The sequence below is a fragment of the Macrobrachium nipponense genome, chromosome 5 (assembly GCF_015104395.2).
Source record: "Macrobrachium nipponense isolate FS-2020 chromosome 5, ASM1510439v2, whole genome shotgun sequence".
In the NCBI taxonomy this organism is placed as follows: Eukaryota; Metazoa; Arthropoda; class Malacostraca; order Decapoda; family Palaemonidae; genus Macrobrachium; species Macrobrachium nipponense.
Genome location: NC_061107.1, coordinates 76,570,486 through 76,582,950, shown reverse-complemented (window position 1 = coordinate 76,582,950; position 12,465 = coordinate 76,570,486). Strand labels below are relative to the sequence as shown.

Below are 12,465 nucleotides of genomic sequence, written 5' to 3'. Positions count from 1 at the left end.
GGTGTAATCTAACATCGTCACTTAGTGAAGTATCTAATATCTCTCCTCTCTGAGTCTGAAGGCGTTCAGACTATCGAGAAGGGATAAGATCTTCAAGATTAATGGCAGTCTCTTGGCCAAGGCAAAGCAGTGCTGCCTATTTTCAGTGTTCAATCGGAGGGGGCCGTTTCTGGAGATAGTGAAGGGAAATGACTGTTCCTCCACCTCGACCTCTGTGAATTTCTTTATGGTTCTATCTTTCCGTATGAAGTATGAGATAAGCTAGAAGTCCTCCAACTATTGTAGAATATGCAAATATGTTGTTGACGGCCTCTAGGCTCAGAGATTCGGTTCTGTCAAACAACAAACCTTCACGATCTTTGAGGTCTCGGGAGATCTTGAAATTCTCTGGATCGCAGGTTCCGGCATGGAACTTAGACGTAGTCTGAGTTTCTGATGCCAAAAGCATTTCGAACCTATCCTTTCTGCGAACTTAATACACGTGACCAGAAAGGCTAACATTCTAACCGCTCTAGCCACGGCAAAGAGGGTTAGTGAGGTTTTAGCCATCATCAGAGGTTTTAGCTTTAAAGGACATAATGCGGTCTGTCCTCTAAGCCTTCCGTTCTTGATAAGAACGAAAAAACCTGTCTAACCCTTGACCCGAAGGCTTGGAGACCAAGGGTATGGCACAAATTATTGGGCAAGGGCATTAGAGAGTCCTGTGCCCTGTCGGGTCTCTCAAGTTTTATCTTGATAAAACTATAGAAAGTCGAGGTCAACGGACAATCTGCGGTGTTCCGTAAAAGACCAGACTGGTTCATGTCCAAGAACACCCTGGCATTATAGTCAAGGAGTTCTTTTAAGAAGTCTCATTCATTATGTTTGCATAAAGATTTGAGATTTTTTCTTAATATGAATGCTCAAGAGGTGAGGGCGCGGCCTCGGAAGCATTTCAACAGGGCATGACACTCAGTAACATCCTGAGTGCCACGCTTTAGCGAAGCAACTCTGTGTTCGCTTCACACTCCCGACGGGATGTGAAGACGACATTTGAGATCTGTAAGTCGCTAGGACCATACATATCCGTAGATATATTATTGGGGGCTGCAAGCAACACGAATCCTATCCTATAGAAAAGGGATAGGTGTGCTTTTAACTTTGAAGGGTTGGTCGCTTGAGGCGCTTTCCTTTTCTTTAGCCTAGAAGTTATGGAACTAACTTTGATAGGTTAGGTCAGGTGGTGGTTTTAGCTTCGTTGCCCTCAGAAGTATGGTCATATGGTCTAGTCACATTGTGGTCACGCCCCCGTTGACAGATCATCTAGAGCGCACCAGCATTACAGGTCTCTACCTCGCTGGCAACTCTAGTAACGCAGAAGCAGACTTTGGTGACAGTAATCACGAAGTCAGCTATGCTAACAGGTGAGGAACCAAGATGTTTATCACCTACTTAATTTAGTTTCCCAAAAATCCTATTCTGTCTCTTCCCACCATCCGAAGGTGGGATTCAGCTATATATATATCTGTCAGGTAAGTTTCATGAACAAAATGTTATTGTTATAATACAATTAAGTTTGTTCATACTTACCTGGCAGATATATATAATTAAAGTGCCCACCCACCTCCCCTCAGGAGACAGTGGCACTGATAAAATATGAATAGAAAATGGGAATAGTTCCTGATATCCGCCTCCCAGCGGCGGGAATGGGTACTACCACCTGGCCGCCCACTGCGTGTGCCGCGAATTTTGAAATTCTGTCGGACTTCGGAGAATACAGCTATATATATATCTGCCAGGTAAGTATGAACAAACTTAATTGTATTATAACAATAACATATTTACTGTACTTGTGAAATTTCTGCATGCTAGGATTTATTTAATAGAGGAAAATTTGAAATAATTTTGGTATAGTAATTGGGAACAGATTAATGTTATTACCATTATTTTTCATGGGGAAAATTTCAAAGTTAAGGACAACCATCTGAAACAGATCAAGTTGGTTAAAGTTAGTATGACTCTGGACTGGCTGTGATGTTAATCTAAAAAAAAAATTATAATGATTGATGAACAGCATTTTGTCAGTGGCAGTAGTTCAGCCTCCATGAACTGTCATCATAACATTTATTCGTGCCAGCTTACATATATACTTTTTAATATTTGCCTTATATACTTTTCATGTTATATTAGCAAACCTCCCTGCATAGGGAAGTAGCTACATCTCCAGTTTCATTTAAGAATAAATTCTTTTGGAATGTTTTGAAATTTGACTCTGCAGTCCCAGTAAAGCAGCATTAACAAGTGCCTTTGTTATAGTGCATAACTGGAGAATATAAGATCCAGACAGCTCAGTTTATTCACAATAGATTTGAAAACATATTTACTAGTCTGCTTGTTGCCCGTGGGTATTTGCTGATAGGCTGGACCCCACACTCAATATACTACTTGTGAGTAGTAGTTGTCAACAGACAAGAATCTGAAGAAAATGTTCAACTATTTGTGGTTCTTAGTTGTTATCTTTCTCATTGTAGGTAGTATGAGTGTTTGTTAGACCAAAAATTATGCATTTCTAACCTGAAAAATCTCAAGTGTTCATACATTACTTTTAGGAAGGAATCTGATGCATTCTTTAAACATAACAGAAAAACATTGTTTTCCAAAGCTGTATTATAAAAAAATAATTAGAACTGTCTGCCAAGGAATTATACAAAAACTATAATTATACTAAAATTTTAATTGAAACCCAGTTTTGACTTTCACAATATATCCAAAATCTGTCATTTTGTTCCCCATTAAATTTGTATAATTTTCAATTTTAGAGGTACGTATTTGTGCACTAAGTATAGGATATTAAAAATACAAAAAAAAGAAATATTGTATGTTTTGCAGATATTCAGAGTACACTTACAGTGCTTGAATATCTTAGATATGTTCATAAACTCAGCTTATTTCAAGTTTGCTCATGAGAATATATTCATATATAAAATATTTTACTATAAATTGTAATATAGAACTAAAATACTGAATCATCTATATTGAATCAAATATATTTTAATCATCATTCAGTTTCAGAAATATTGAAACAGTACACTGTACTTTGACATTTTAAAAATGGAAGCATATTTTAACGTTAGTTGAATGAAACTAGGAATAATGTATACATCCTAAAGGTGTGTAAGGTCATTTTGCCTAGAAGTTTCGTTTACATCAGATATAAAGAATCAGTGATACAGGTAGCTGTTCTAAATAGTTATAGTATGTATATTTTCATTAGTATTTAAAAAATACATTTAGCTTGTACGTATAGTGTACTTAAAAGTTAATAAAGAATACAAATATTTTATTTTATGGAAGATTATTAATGAACACATTTCATATTTCTGAAAATAAAAGTTGATACAATACAGTAGTATTCGTAGTGAAATGAAATGTAAAGTCAAGAAGGATAAGTAAAGTATATAATGAGCAAACAAAAGGGAATAAGTACTAATCTTCAGATTGATTGTATCACCATTTTTTGCCTCTTAAGTCAATATAGTAAGTTGCTTTGATCATTACTGTGCGTGATAGCCTGGTACCAGTATAAACAATTATTAGAGTTCTAATCTTCAGAACACACCATCAGAACATTTCAAATAAAACAAAACATTTTAAAATTAAACATATATGGTATTATAAAACTATAGGAGACAGGTATCTAACACTTTGATGCAAAGAGTGAAAGGTAATGTATATTCACCATGTCCTTTATTGTAACTATGGAAAGGCAGTACATTTTGTAATTTATCATGCTGCAGACATGTGGAATGAGAAGTCAGAATATTGTAAATAAAAAACTTCTCATTTACACGATATACTTGCCTGAAGTATTTCTTTCTAAATGTAATGATGATAGTTGACATATTTTGGATTAAAGTAAACTAATAACTTTACCAATGTAACATCCTTTTTCTTGATTTTCCAGGTTCTCATGAAGTAGCAGCTATAATAGGTGTTGCTGGTGTATGGTGCCTAAAAGATGAAGGAACAGAAAATGTAGAATTGCCTTTTGCTTGCGCTTTTCCCATTTCTTGAAAATTGACACTTGAAATTGGCGTAGCTTTCTGTATTAGTGAAGCACCAAGGTCACCACCAAATGAACACAAAGGAGGTGGGTGCCCATTTGTGAGGGCATAAGCTAAGCAAGAGTCGGCATAATGATGGCGAAGATCTCTGCGAGTAACATATTCCAGGAAGCGTCTCAAGGGCAGAATGTGACTCTGCTGGGCAGTCCAAACAGTAAGGAAGTCTTCTAGGACATGATGGACACGGGTAGGTCGAGGTAAGGACATTTTTCCCCATTTGTTAAGCATTTCAGATTCTGGAAAAAAAAAAAAAGTATATAGGAAAATGTTATATGCTACTGACATATGATTAGAATTGTTTTAAACAATGCAGTAAATGGCTTTTTTAAGTATACTAGAAGGAAAATGTTATACAGTCAATAGCTTCACAAATAAATTAGTTTTAGTCACTGCCGAATATGCTTAACTAATGTTACAGACAATAACTTAAGATTTTTTAGACTATGGAGTATTTATAGGTGTCTTAACTTTCAGGGTTTACTTAAGACGGAGACCCTTAATGGAGTCTCACCTCCATGTGTATTTTTGAGGGGTGGCAACAAGTCCCAAACCCTACTGAACGACCAGTGAAGAGGAGTTAGTACACTACATGTCTTTACCTTTCAGCTGAAGAATATTACTTCCCAGCACATCCAATTACAGAAAGAACATGTAATAACTTGACCGAGCCCAAAGGAAACTATTCTTTGAGAGGTTTCTTCTAATTGTTGTTCATATAAAGGAAGTCTCTGGAGGAAGGATGAAAAGGCTGGAAATAAGCAAACACCACAGTACATACAGGAAAAATAGTGGAGATTAAGCTCTTAAGAAAGAAGTATTGGACGAAAGAAAATCTAAGAAAGAAGTGTTGGACACAAGAAAATCTCCATTGAAGCGAGCGAAGGTGGAGATGTCTGTGAGGAACAAGCTTCTACAGGTACAACAAGGTGAACTAGAATGATCTGCCACTGATGTGCTGGTTGTTTTGTTTGGACAGGAAGAACTGTACAATAGTCTTGCTGCTGCTGTCTATTATTATGCCAGGTACACCAGGTACAGTGTTCTTTGGCGGGGTGTAAGGTTTGACTTCTACAAGTGAAGATTTAAGATCTCAAGAAAGAGGTATTGGGCCAAAGAAAATCTCCATTGAAGGGACCAAAGGTGGAGACGTCTGAGTAACAAGCTTCTACAGGGACAAGTGACCTAGAATGATCTGCCACTGACGTGTGCTGGTTGTTTTGTCTGGGAAAGACTGAACAATAGTCTAGAATTGTCAATGCATGGATTTGATGGAAAGACCCTTGCTGCTGCTGTGTCTATTATTATGCCCAGGTACTGTGTTCTATGGTTGGGTAAGATTGGACTTCTCCAAATTTATCATTCATTATACCTTAGCTGTGACAAAATTGGAGTAGACGGTCTTTGTCTTGGATTCACTGTAATTGAGTACTCACCAGGACCAGCCAGTCATCAAGGTATCTCACGATGCATATCCTGTATGAGTTTGTCGAATCAGAGCCAGGGTGAACACGTGGGGCAGTAGAATACAAAGCAAAGCACCTTGAAACTGGAGCGCTGTCCAACCCAGAATGAAGTGAAGAACCTTTCTGTCTCGCTCAGAATGAAGAAAGGAACTTGCGAGATGACTGACGGATTGGAATTAGGAAGTACACGTCCTTTTGGTCTGTTATCTGCCTAAAGTCGGACTTCTTGATGGCTGCTAGAACTGTGTAGGACAATTCCATCTTGAAACAAGTCTTCCTGATAAAAAGGTGCCCCCTCTAGCTCTGATTCTGCCTCCTCCTCCCAGCTCTGGTAGTACGGATCTGAATAGGATGTTGACAAGTTGTTGTCTTAGCAGAAGCAGGTGAAGGCTGGTAACACTACAGGACCTAGCGCCTCAGTGGCATGGTTGGTTTGGTGTTTGCTTCGTGGTCGCGGGTTCGATTCTCAGCCATTCCATTGAGGAGTGAGAGATGTGTATTTCAGTTGATAGAAGTTCACTCTCGATGTGGTTCGGAAGTCACGTAAAGCCATTGGTCCCGTTGCTGAATAACCACTGGTTCCATGCAACGTAAAAACACCATACAAACCAACAAAACTCACTACAGGACCCGTTGTGGCTTGGAATTTCTTAGGTGAAGGGTAAGCAACAGCCTGAGATCTAGATCAAGTTACATTGACATGTGACCAGACTTGTCATTCTTTTCCGCTCTTTGTTTGTCCACTGCAGCCTAAACTTGGTCCGCATGGAAGTGGAAAAATCCGAGGATTGTTCCATTCCTCGGTGCCAACAAATTTAAAGATCTTAAGAGAGCGCAGCATCTCTCTTCAACAAAACACATTAGTTGTTAGGTGAGCCAGATACGAAATACATTTCTAGTAGGTGAGCCAAGTCTTGCCAAAGGACTGCCCTGCAAGTTTAAGAAAGGTGGCACTCTATTCACTGTCGCTAGACATGATGGCTGAAGAAATTTTTTAAAATTAGTTGACCATAGAATGATCCACAAGACCACCTGGAACACTAGCAGCAGTCAATTCCATTGTAGCCAACTCTTGGTGCATAAAGGTGCTCTCTGTCTTGATTGTAATGCAATGTAAGGAGGTGATGTAACTATCCATGTTGTTTAACCCTCTTGCGCCGAAGCGGTAAAAAAAAAAAAATTGTCTCCCGTGTGCCGGAGGTGTTTCAGAGTGAGCACGGAAGAGGAAAAAATATTTTTTTCAAAAAATCACAGCGCACTTAGTTTTCAAGATTAAGAGTTCATTTTTGGCTCCTTTTTTTGTCATTGCCTGAAGTTTAGTATGCAACCATCAGAAATGAAAAAAATTATCATTATCATATATAAAAAATGCGATATATGATAGCGCAAAAATGAAATTTCATATAGAATTGTATTCAAATCGCGCTGTGCGCAAAACGGTTAAAGGTAACAAGTTACTTTTTTTTCGTTATAATGTACACTAAATTGTGATCATTTTGGTATATAACACATTGTAAAACTATAAAAGCAACACAGAAAATATTATCACAAAATAATGCATGAATTCGTAACGTGCGGACGTAAACAAATATTTTTCTCAAAAATTCACCATAAATCTAAATATTGTCCTAGAGACTTCCAATTTCTTTCAAAATGAAGACAAATGATTGAATATTACTATACTGTAAAAGTATTAGCTTACAATTGCAGTTTTCGACCATATCTGACGAGTTAATGTTGACCGAATGTCGATTTTTTTATATATATTTTTTTAATATGCAATTATTTCGAAAATAAGAAAAGCTAAAACCTTCAAATATTTTTCATTTTATTCTACATGAAATTGCGCACATTTTCATATATAAAACTCTATGAAATGCCCAATATGAAACTGAGCAAATATTCCGAGAATGTTACGTACGTATTTCGGAGATTTGTGGCAGAGAATCTGCGCGCGGAGGGAAGGAAAGATTTTTTTTTTTAAATTCACCATAAATCTAAATATTTTGCTAGAGACTTCGAATTTGTTTCAAGATGAAGATAAATGACTGAATATTACTAGACTGTAAGAGTTTTAGCTTACAATTGCGTTTTTCGACCATTTCGGTAGAGTCAAAGTTGACCGAACGTGGTTTTTTTTCTATTTATCGTGATTTATATGCAAATATTTCAAAAATGAGAAAAGCTACAACCTTCAATTATTTTTTGTTGTATTCTACATGAAATTGCGCACATTTTCATATATAAAACTTTATGTAACGGCTAATTTAAAATGGTGCAAACATTACCACAATCGCACGTATGATTTTTTCGGAAGAGTTACTGCGCGGACGTAAAGAAAATGTTATTTTTTTCATAAATTCACCATAAATCGAAATATTGTGCTAGAGACTTCCAATTTGTTGCAAAATTAAGGTAAATGCTTGAATATTACTAGAATATAAGCGTTTTAGCTTACAATTGCGTTTTTCGACCATTTCGGTAGAGTCAAAGTTGACCGAAGGTTGAAATTTTGGCAATTATCGTTATTTATATGAAAATATCTCAAAACTGATAAAAGCTACAACCATGGGTTGTTTTTAGTTGTATTGTGCATGAAATTGCGCACATTTCCATATATAAAACTTTATATAACGGCTAATTTTAAAATGGTGCAAACATTACCACAATCGCATGTATGATTTTTTTCGGAAGAGTTACCGCGCGGACGTAAGGAAAAAGTTTTTTCATAACTTCACCATAAATCGAAATATTGTGCTAGAGACTTCCAATTTGTTGCAAAATTAAGGTAAATGATTGAATATTACTAAAATATAAGAGTTTTAGCTTACAATTGCGTTTTTTGACCATTTCGGTAGAGTCAAAGTTGACCGAAGGTTGAAATTTTGGCAATTATCAGTATATATATGAAAATATCTCAAAACTGATAAAAGCTACAATCAAGAGTATTTTATTGTTGTATTCTACATAAAAATGCGCACATTTTCATATATAATACTTCATGTAATGGCTAATTTACAATGGTACAAAAATTATGTCAAAGTGACTAAATAATTTCAGAGATGTGTCACAGATACTTTTTAGTGCGGCAAGAAAGAAATTCGCGCTTGCGCGACTGCGTAATGATTGTAAACAAAACAACACCTTGATCTGTGAACTCCCAGCATCCCCCAAGGCGTGTGATTCAAAAGTTTTAGGCTGGTAGGCCTATAAGTATTTTTCCGCGAATTTAAAAAAAAACTTTTGTAAGTCTACGTAAAATATGTCCAGTCGGCGTAAGAGGGTTAAGAGGAGGAGGAGGGAGTAACTTAAATGACCTAGAGTGAAGAAATTAGTCCCATCCAGATACGAAAGAATGCACTTGGTTACGGACACAGTCAGCATGGTTTTCTGAACATGGCAACCCCAACAATGCCTTCCTTCTTCGGCTCCTTGACAAAAGGATAATTTGAACAGGTAGCCACAGTCTCCTCTGCTAGATCGTTGTACTCATGAACAAGTTCCACAACTTCTGCCTATATAGTTAAATTCTTGGTTGTCTGCATCGAGAGGGAGAGTACCTACTGCTTCCAGGCCACGAGATTGTCAATCCAGCCTAACCGAATCAGCGGCATCATTGTTCACTACTGGAGCATGAGAACAGTCACGGCCTAGCAATTTACAGGTATAGCACATATCTTGTTTAAATGAATAAAAAGACTCTTGACTTGATAGTGGTCCCATACATGAGAGTAAATGTGTGGACTATTTGTTTCAGTCATAGTTGGTTCCAGGGCTATAAAGGACTCTCGTTACATGCAGAATGGTCATGGCCAACTGAATGAGACTTTGGACCACTTGTTGTGAGAGGAACGGTCCAGATCATGAGAACATTTTCTCAGATGCGATGTCGACTTCTTAATGGTTGTGGGCTAAACCCTTGCTTCTTGAGCAGGACAAGAAATTACTGCAACTTCTTGAGGAGGATCCCAGTCTGTATATCTATGGCTCTTAGAAACTTCTCTCGCAGTGCCTGTTGCTGCATAAGAATCGGGAAGTGGACGACACTCATCAATAGCTAAAGTAGACATATATGTGAACTGCTCATCAGTAGCTAGACACATATGTGAACCTCGACAGACACTTCCATCTATAATGGCATGTAACACCAGAGGGGTAGTTGGAGACGAATCGTGATTAGTTGACCGAGAATCATGAGAAGACAAGAGATCTAAGTCTTAGATTTCTTCATATAAGAGCTGTTGAATTTCTTCAAGAGTGCACCTTCCAGTCTCTCCACCAGGGCTTGAATTAAGGAGTTGGGAGAAGACAACATAGAAGGTCCAGAAATGGAAACCAATGGTGGGGGGCACAACCAATGAAGGTATGGTGTTGTGGTCTGCAAGCAGAAGTCACAAACACTAGCTGTAACAACTGACATGGTGGCAGACACTGGAGATGGGACGATGAGGTGGGACAGTAGGCTCCCAAGGTGGGCCTATTTAAGACCAACACTAAGTAACTTCTTTGCAACCATTCCTGAAACAACATACTATTTAGGTATTTTATTTCAAAAGGGTCCTGAATCTTACCAGTAGGTAGCTTTTTATAGTAGTAAAAGACTGGATGCAGGAAATTTGATCTGTGGGCTTCAAGTGGGTCACCAGTAGCTCGATCAGCCCTGAAAGTATCTTTGTCAGGTCCAGAAAAATCTGGCCCATATTCCATGAGAACCACTATAACCTCTCCAGCTTCACGACCTGTTAGCTCTTCTAGCCTTGCTAGCAAATGAACTGGAAACTCTTTGAGCAGTTCAAATCTTCTTCCATCTCTGCAAATAAAAAGGAGTGGTACTCATCATTATAGCAAAAAAAGTAATATTTTAACTATAGCTGTAATAATACAGAATGTCAAACTGATATGGCTTACAGCATATAAACAGGATAAATTTACCATATTGGATAAACTACTTACTCTTTTAACAGGACAAAATCAGCTAAAACACCAAACATTTGGTAGGGTCCAGAAGCTTCGTTAATCCTACGAACAAGAATATTAAGGAGATCACGTGTTGAATGCTCAGTTACTGGCCATCGCTGACCTTCGTGACGCCACTCAAGAAGGCGGTGTAATGCTTGTGCTGGAAGTTATGAAGGAACAATTACTCTAACAGTTAATATTTAAAGCTTATTACATTTTCAGATTCATTCATGAATAGATTAAGGTAAGCTGTAGTCTGTTTGCCTCTGTAGCTATAGTAATAAGTGTTTTTATCAACTGAATGTTACTCTGCGGATATTTAATAAATAATTCCTTGTATACTTATGAAATATTATTACCTATGAAATATCGTAAAATGCATGGTACATACAAAGAACATTGGTCCCCTCAAATGGATAAGACTGGGAGAAACATCGATACAAGGGTTATGATAACAGATACCACTTATTATAGAGAAAATTTTTTTTATCTATAGCTATATATGTATTCAAATCCAAGGAGAAGAGCATTGGGGTAGTAATGTATTACACCTTCACTTAAACTTCAGAAGTTCCAATTACACAACTTCCTCTGGGAGGCTGCTGTTCCATATACGTAATCCAACAGTGTCGGGAATAAAGGACCTCTTAAACGGAAGTTTGACAGTGAAGCACATTTACTGCATATTGATGCTGCTGTTTAGTGAATCTGGTTGCTCCAATCCCTCAGTTTATAAACAGGGATTGGAGGGAGTCAGCTGTACAAACCCCGAAGTAATATCATGAAAATGTTACCAGCAATGACATATCATCAACATATGTGGAAGTAATGGGATTCCCCTGTAATTAGTAATAAAGGTTCCTTAATGGAAATCAATAACCCTGTACAACATAATTTAGCTTTACTCAAAACTTTTTAACAATCATCTCACCTGAATAACGGAATCCATGAATAAAACCTCCAGCTGATTTCCTGTAGTCCAGAGAGTGTGTTGAAGTTCCTGCAAAGTATAATCCAGTAACATTCTGGGCTTCATATGTATGTTTAATTCCTGGATATTTCTTCTTTTTTGTTGAATGGGCTGGTAGAGCTGAGCTGAAAGCAGAGGCACCAATAACTGTATGTTGATATATGTATATGGCAAATACTTTTTGACAACTTTTTGAAGCAGCTTCAAAGTTTCAACTAGAACTAGAAAAGATTGAGCTACGCAAGATCTGTTTGGCTGTGTAACAATAATCTGAAGCTTGATATACAGTTTTCCTTGTAAAATTTTTTCAAAATATCCAACTCCTCCCCCCAACCCCCCATCCAAAGCTATGCATGTTATGAGATATGTATTTCAGCACAGGAACAGACAAATCCATTTACATACTGGTAAATTATTACTCTTCAGAGGGTTATAGTCATTGGTGTCAAAGGTTATTTTGTATGATTTACCTAATGTTGAAAATCAATGGGTGATAAATCTTTGAATTAAAATGGCACCAGCCCGGATACACCCTGGAGCCATGTTTATACAAGGTTTCTCATTTTAAGGATTTAATCTATTCATGGGTTCTCAAGATATTAAAACATTAAACTTGTTAATGCGGATATCTGCATCTCCTGATAAGTGTAACAAAACTATTTTTTCTGGGATTTACTACAGCCTAATAAATAAATAATGAATGGAACACTAAACAACAGTTACAGCATATGTTTATAATGGGCTCCTGTTTGAGATAGCCTAAACTGAGCAAACAAATAACAGAAGTTTATAATTAATTACATTTCGCAACACAAAACTGTCTTAGTTAATGTTTCAAGGAATAAATGCATTAACAATTTGCACACATGCAATGGAACAGTTTCTTAGCGTTAGTAGTGTGGATTGGACAATGTTAAAAGGATGTATGCTTTAAAAATTTATGTAGGTGCAATGGGACAGTTACTCAAGT

At 37.2% G+C, this 12,465-nt stretch overlaps 1 protein-coding gene across 4 annotated transcripts in view; it reads right to left on the bottom strand.

Annotated features, from left to right (window-relative positions):
- Positions 1-3,709: 3,709 nt before the first annotated feature.
- Positions 3,710-12,465, bottom strand: part of LOC135215420 (FAD-dependent oxidoreductase domain-containing protein 2-like) — a 213,928-nt gene continuing 205,172 nt past the window's right edge. For all 4 annotated transcript variants that reach the window (XM_064250033.1, XM_064250035.1, XM_064250031.1 and 1 more), the window contains 4 exons: positions 11,457-11,620; positions 10,520-10,685; positions 10,138-10,376; positions 3,710-4,339 (listed from right to left, as the gene is read on the bottom strand). In XM_064250033.1, coding sequence (XP_064106103.1) covers positions 3,948-4,339; positions 10,138-10,376; positions 10,520-10,685; positions 11,457-11,620 — 961 coding nt within the window. In that variant the 3' untranslated portion in view covers positions 3,710-3,947. The remainder of the gene's footprint in view (positions 4,340-10,137; positions 10,377-10,519; positions 10,686-11,456; positions 11,621-12,465) is intronic.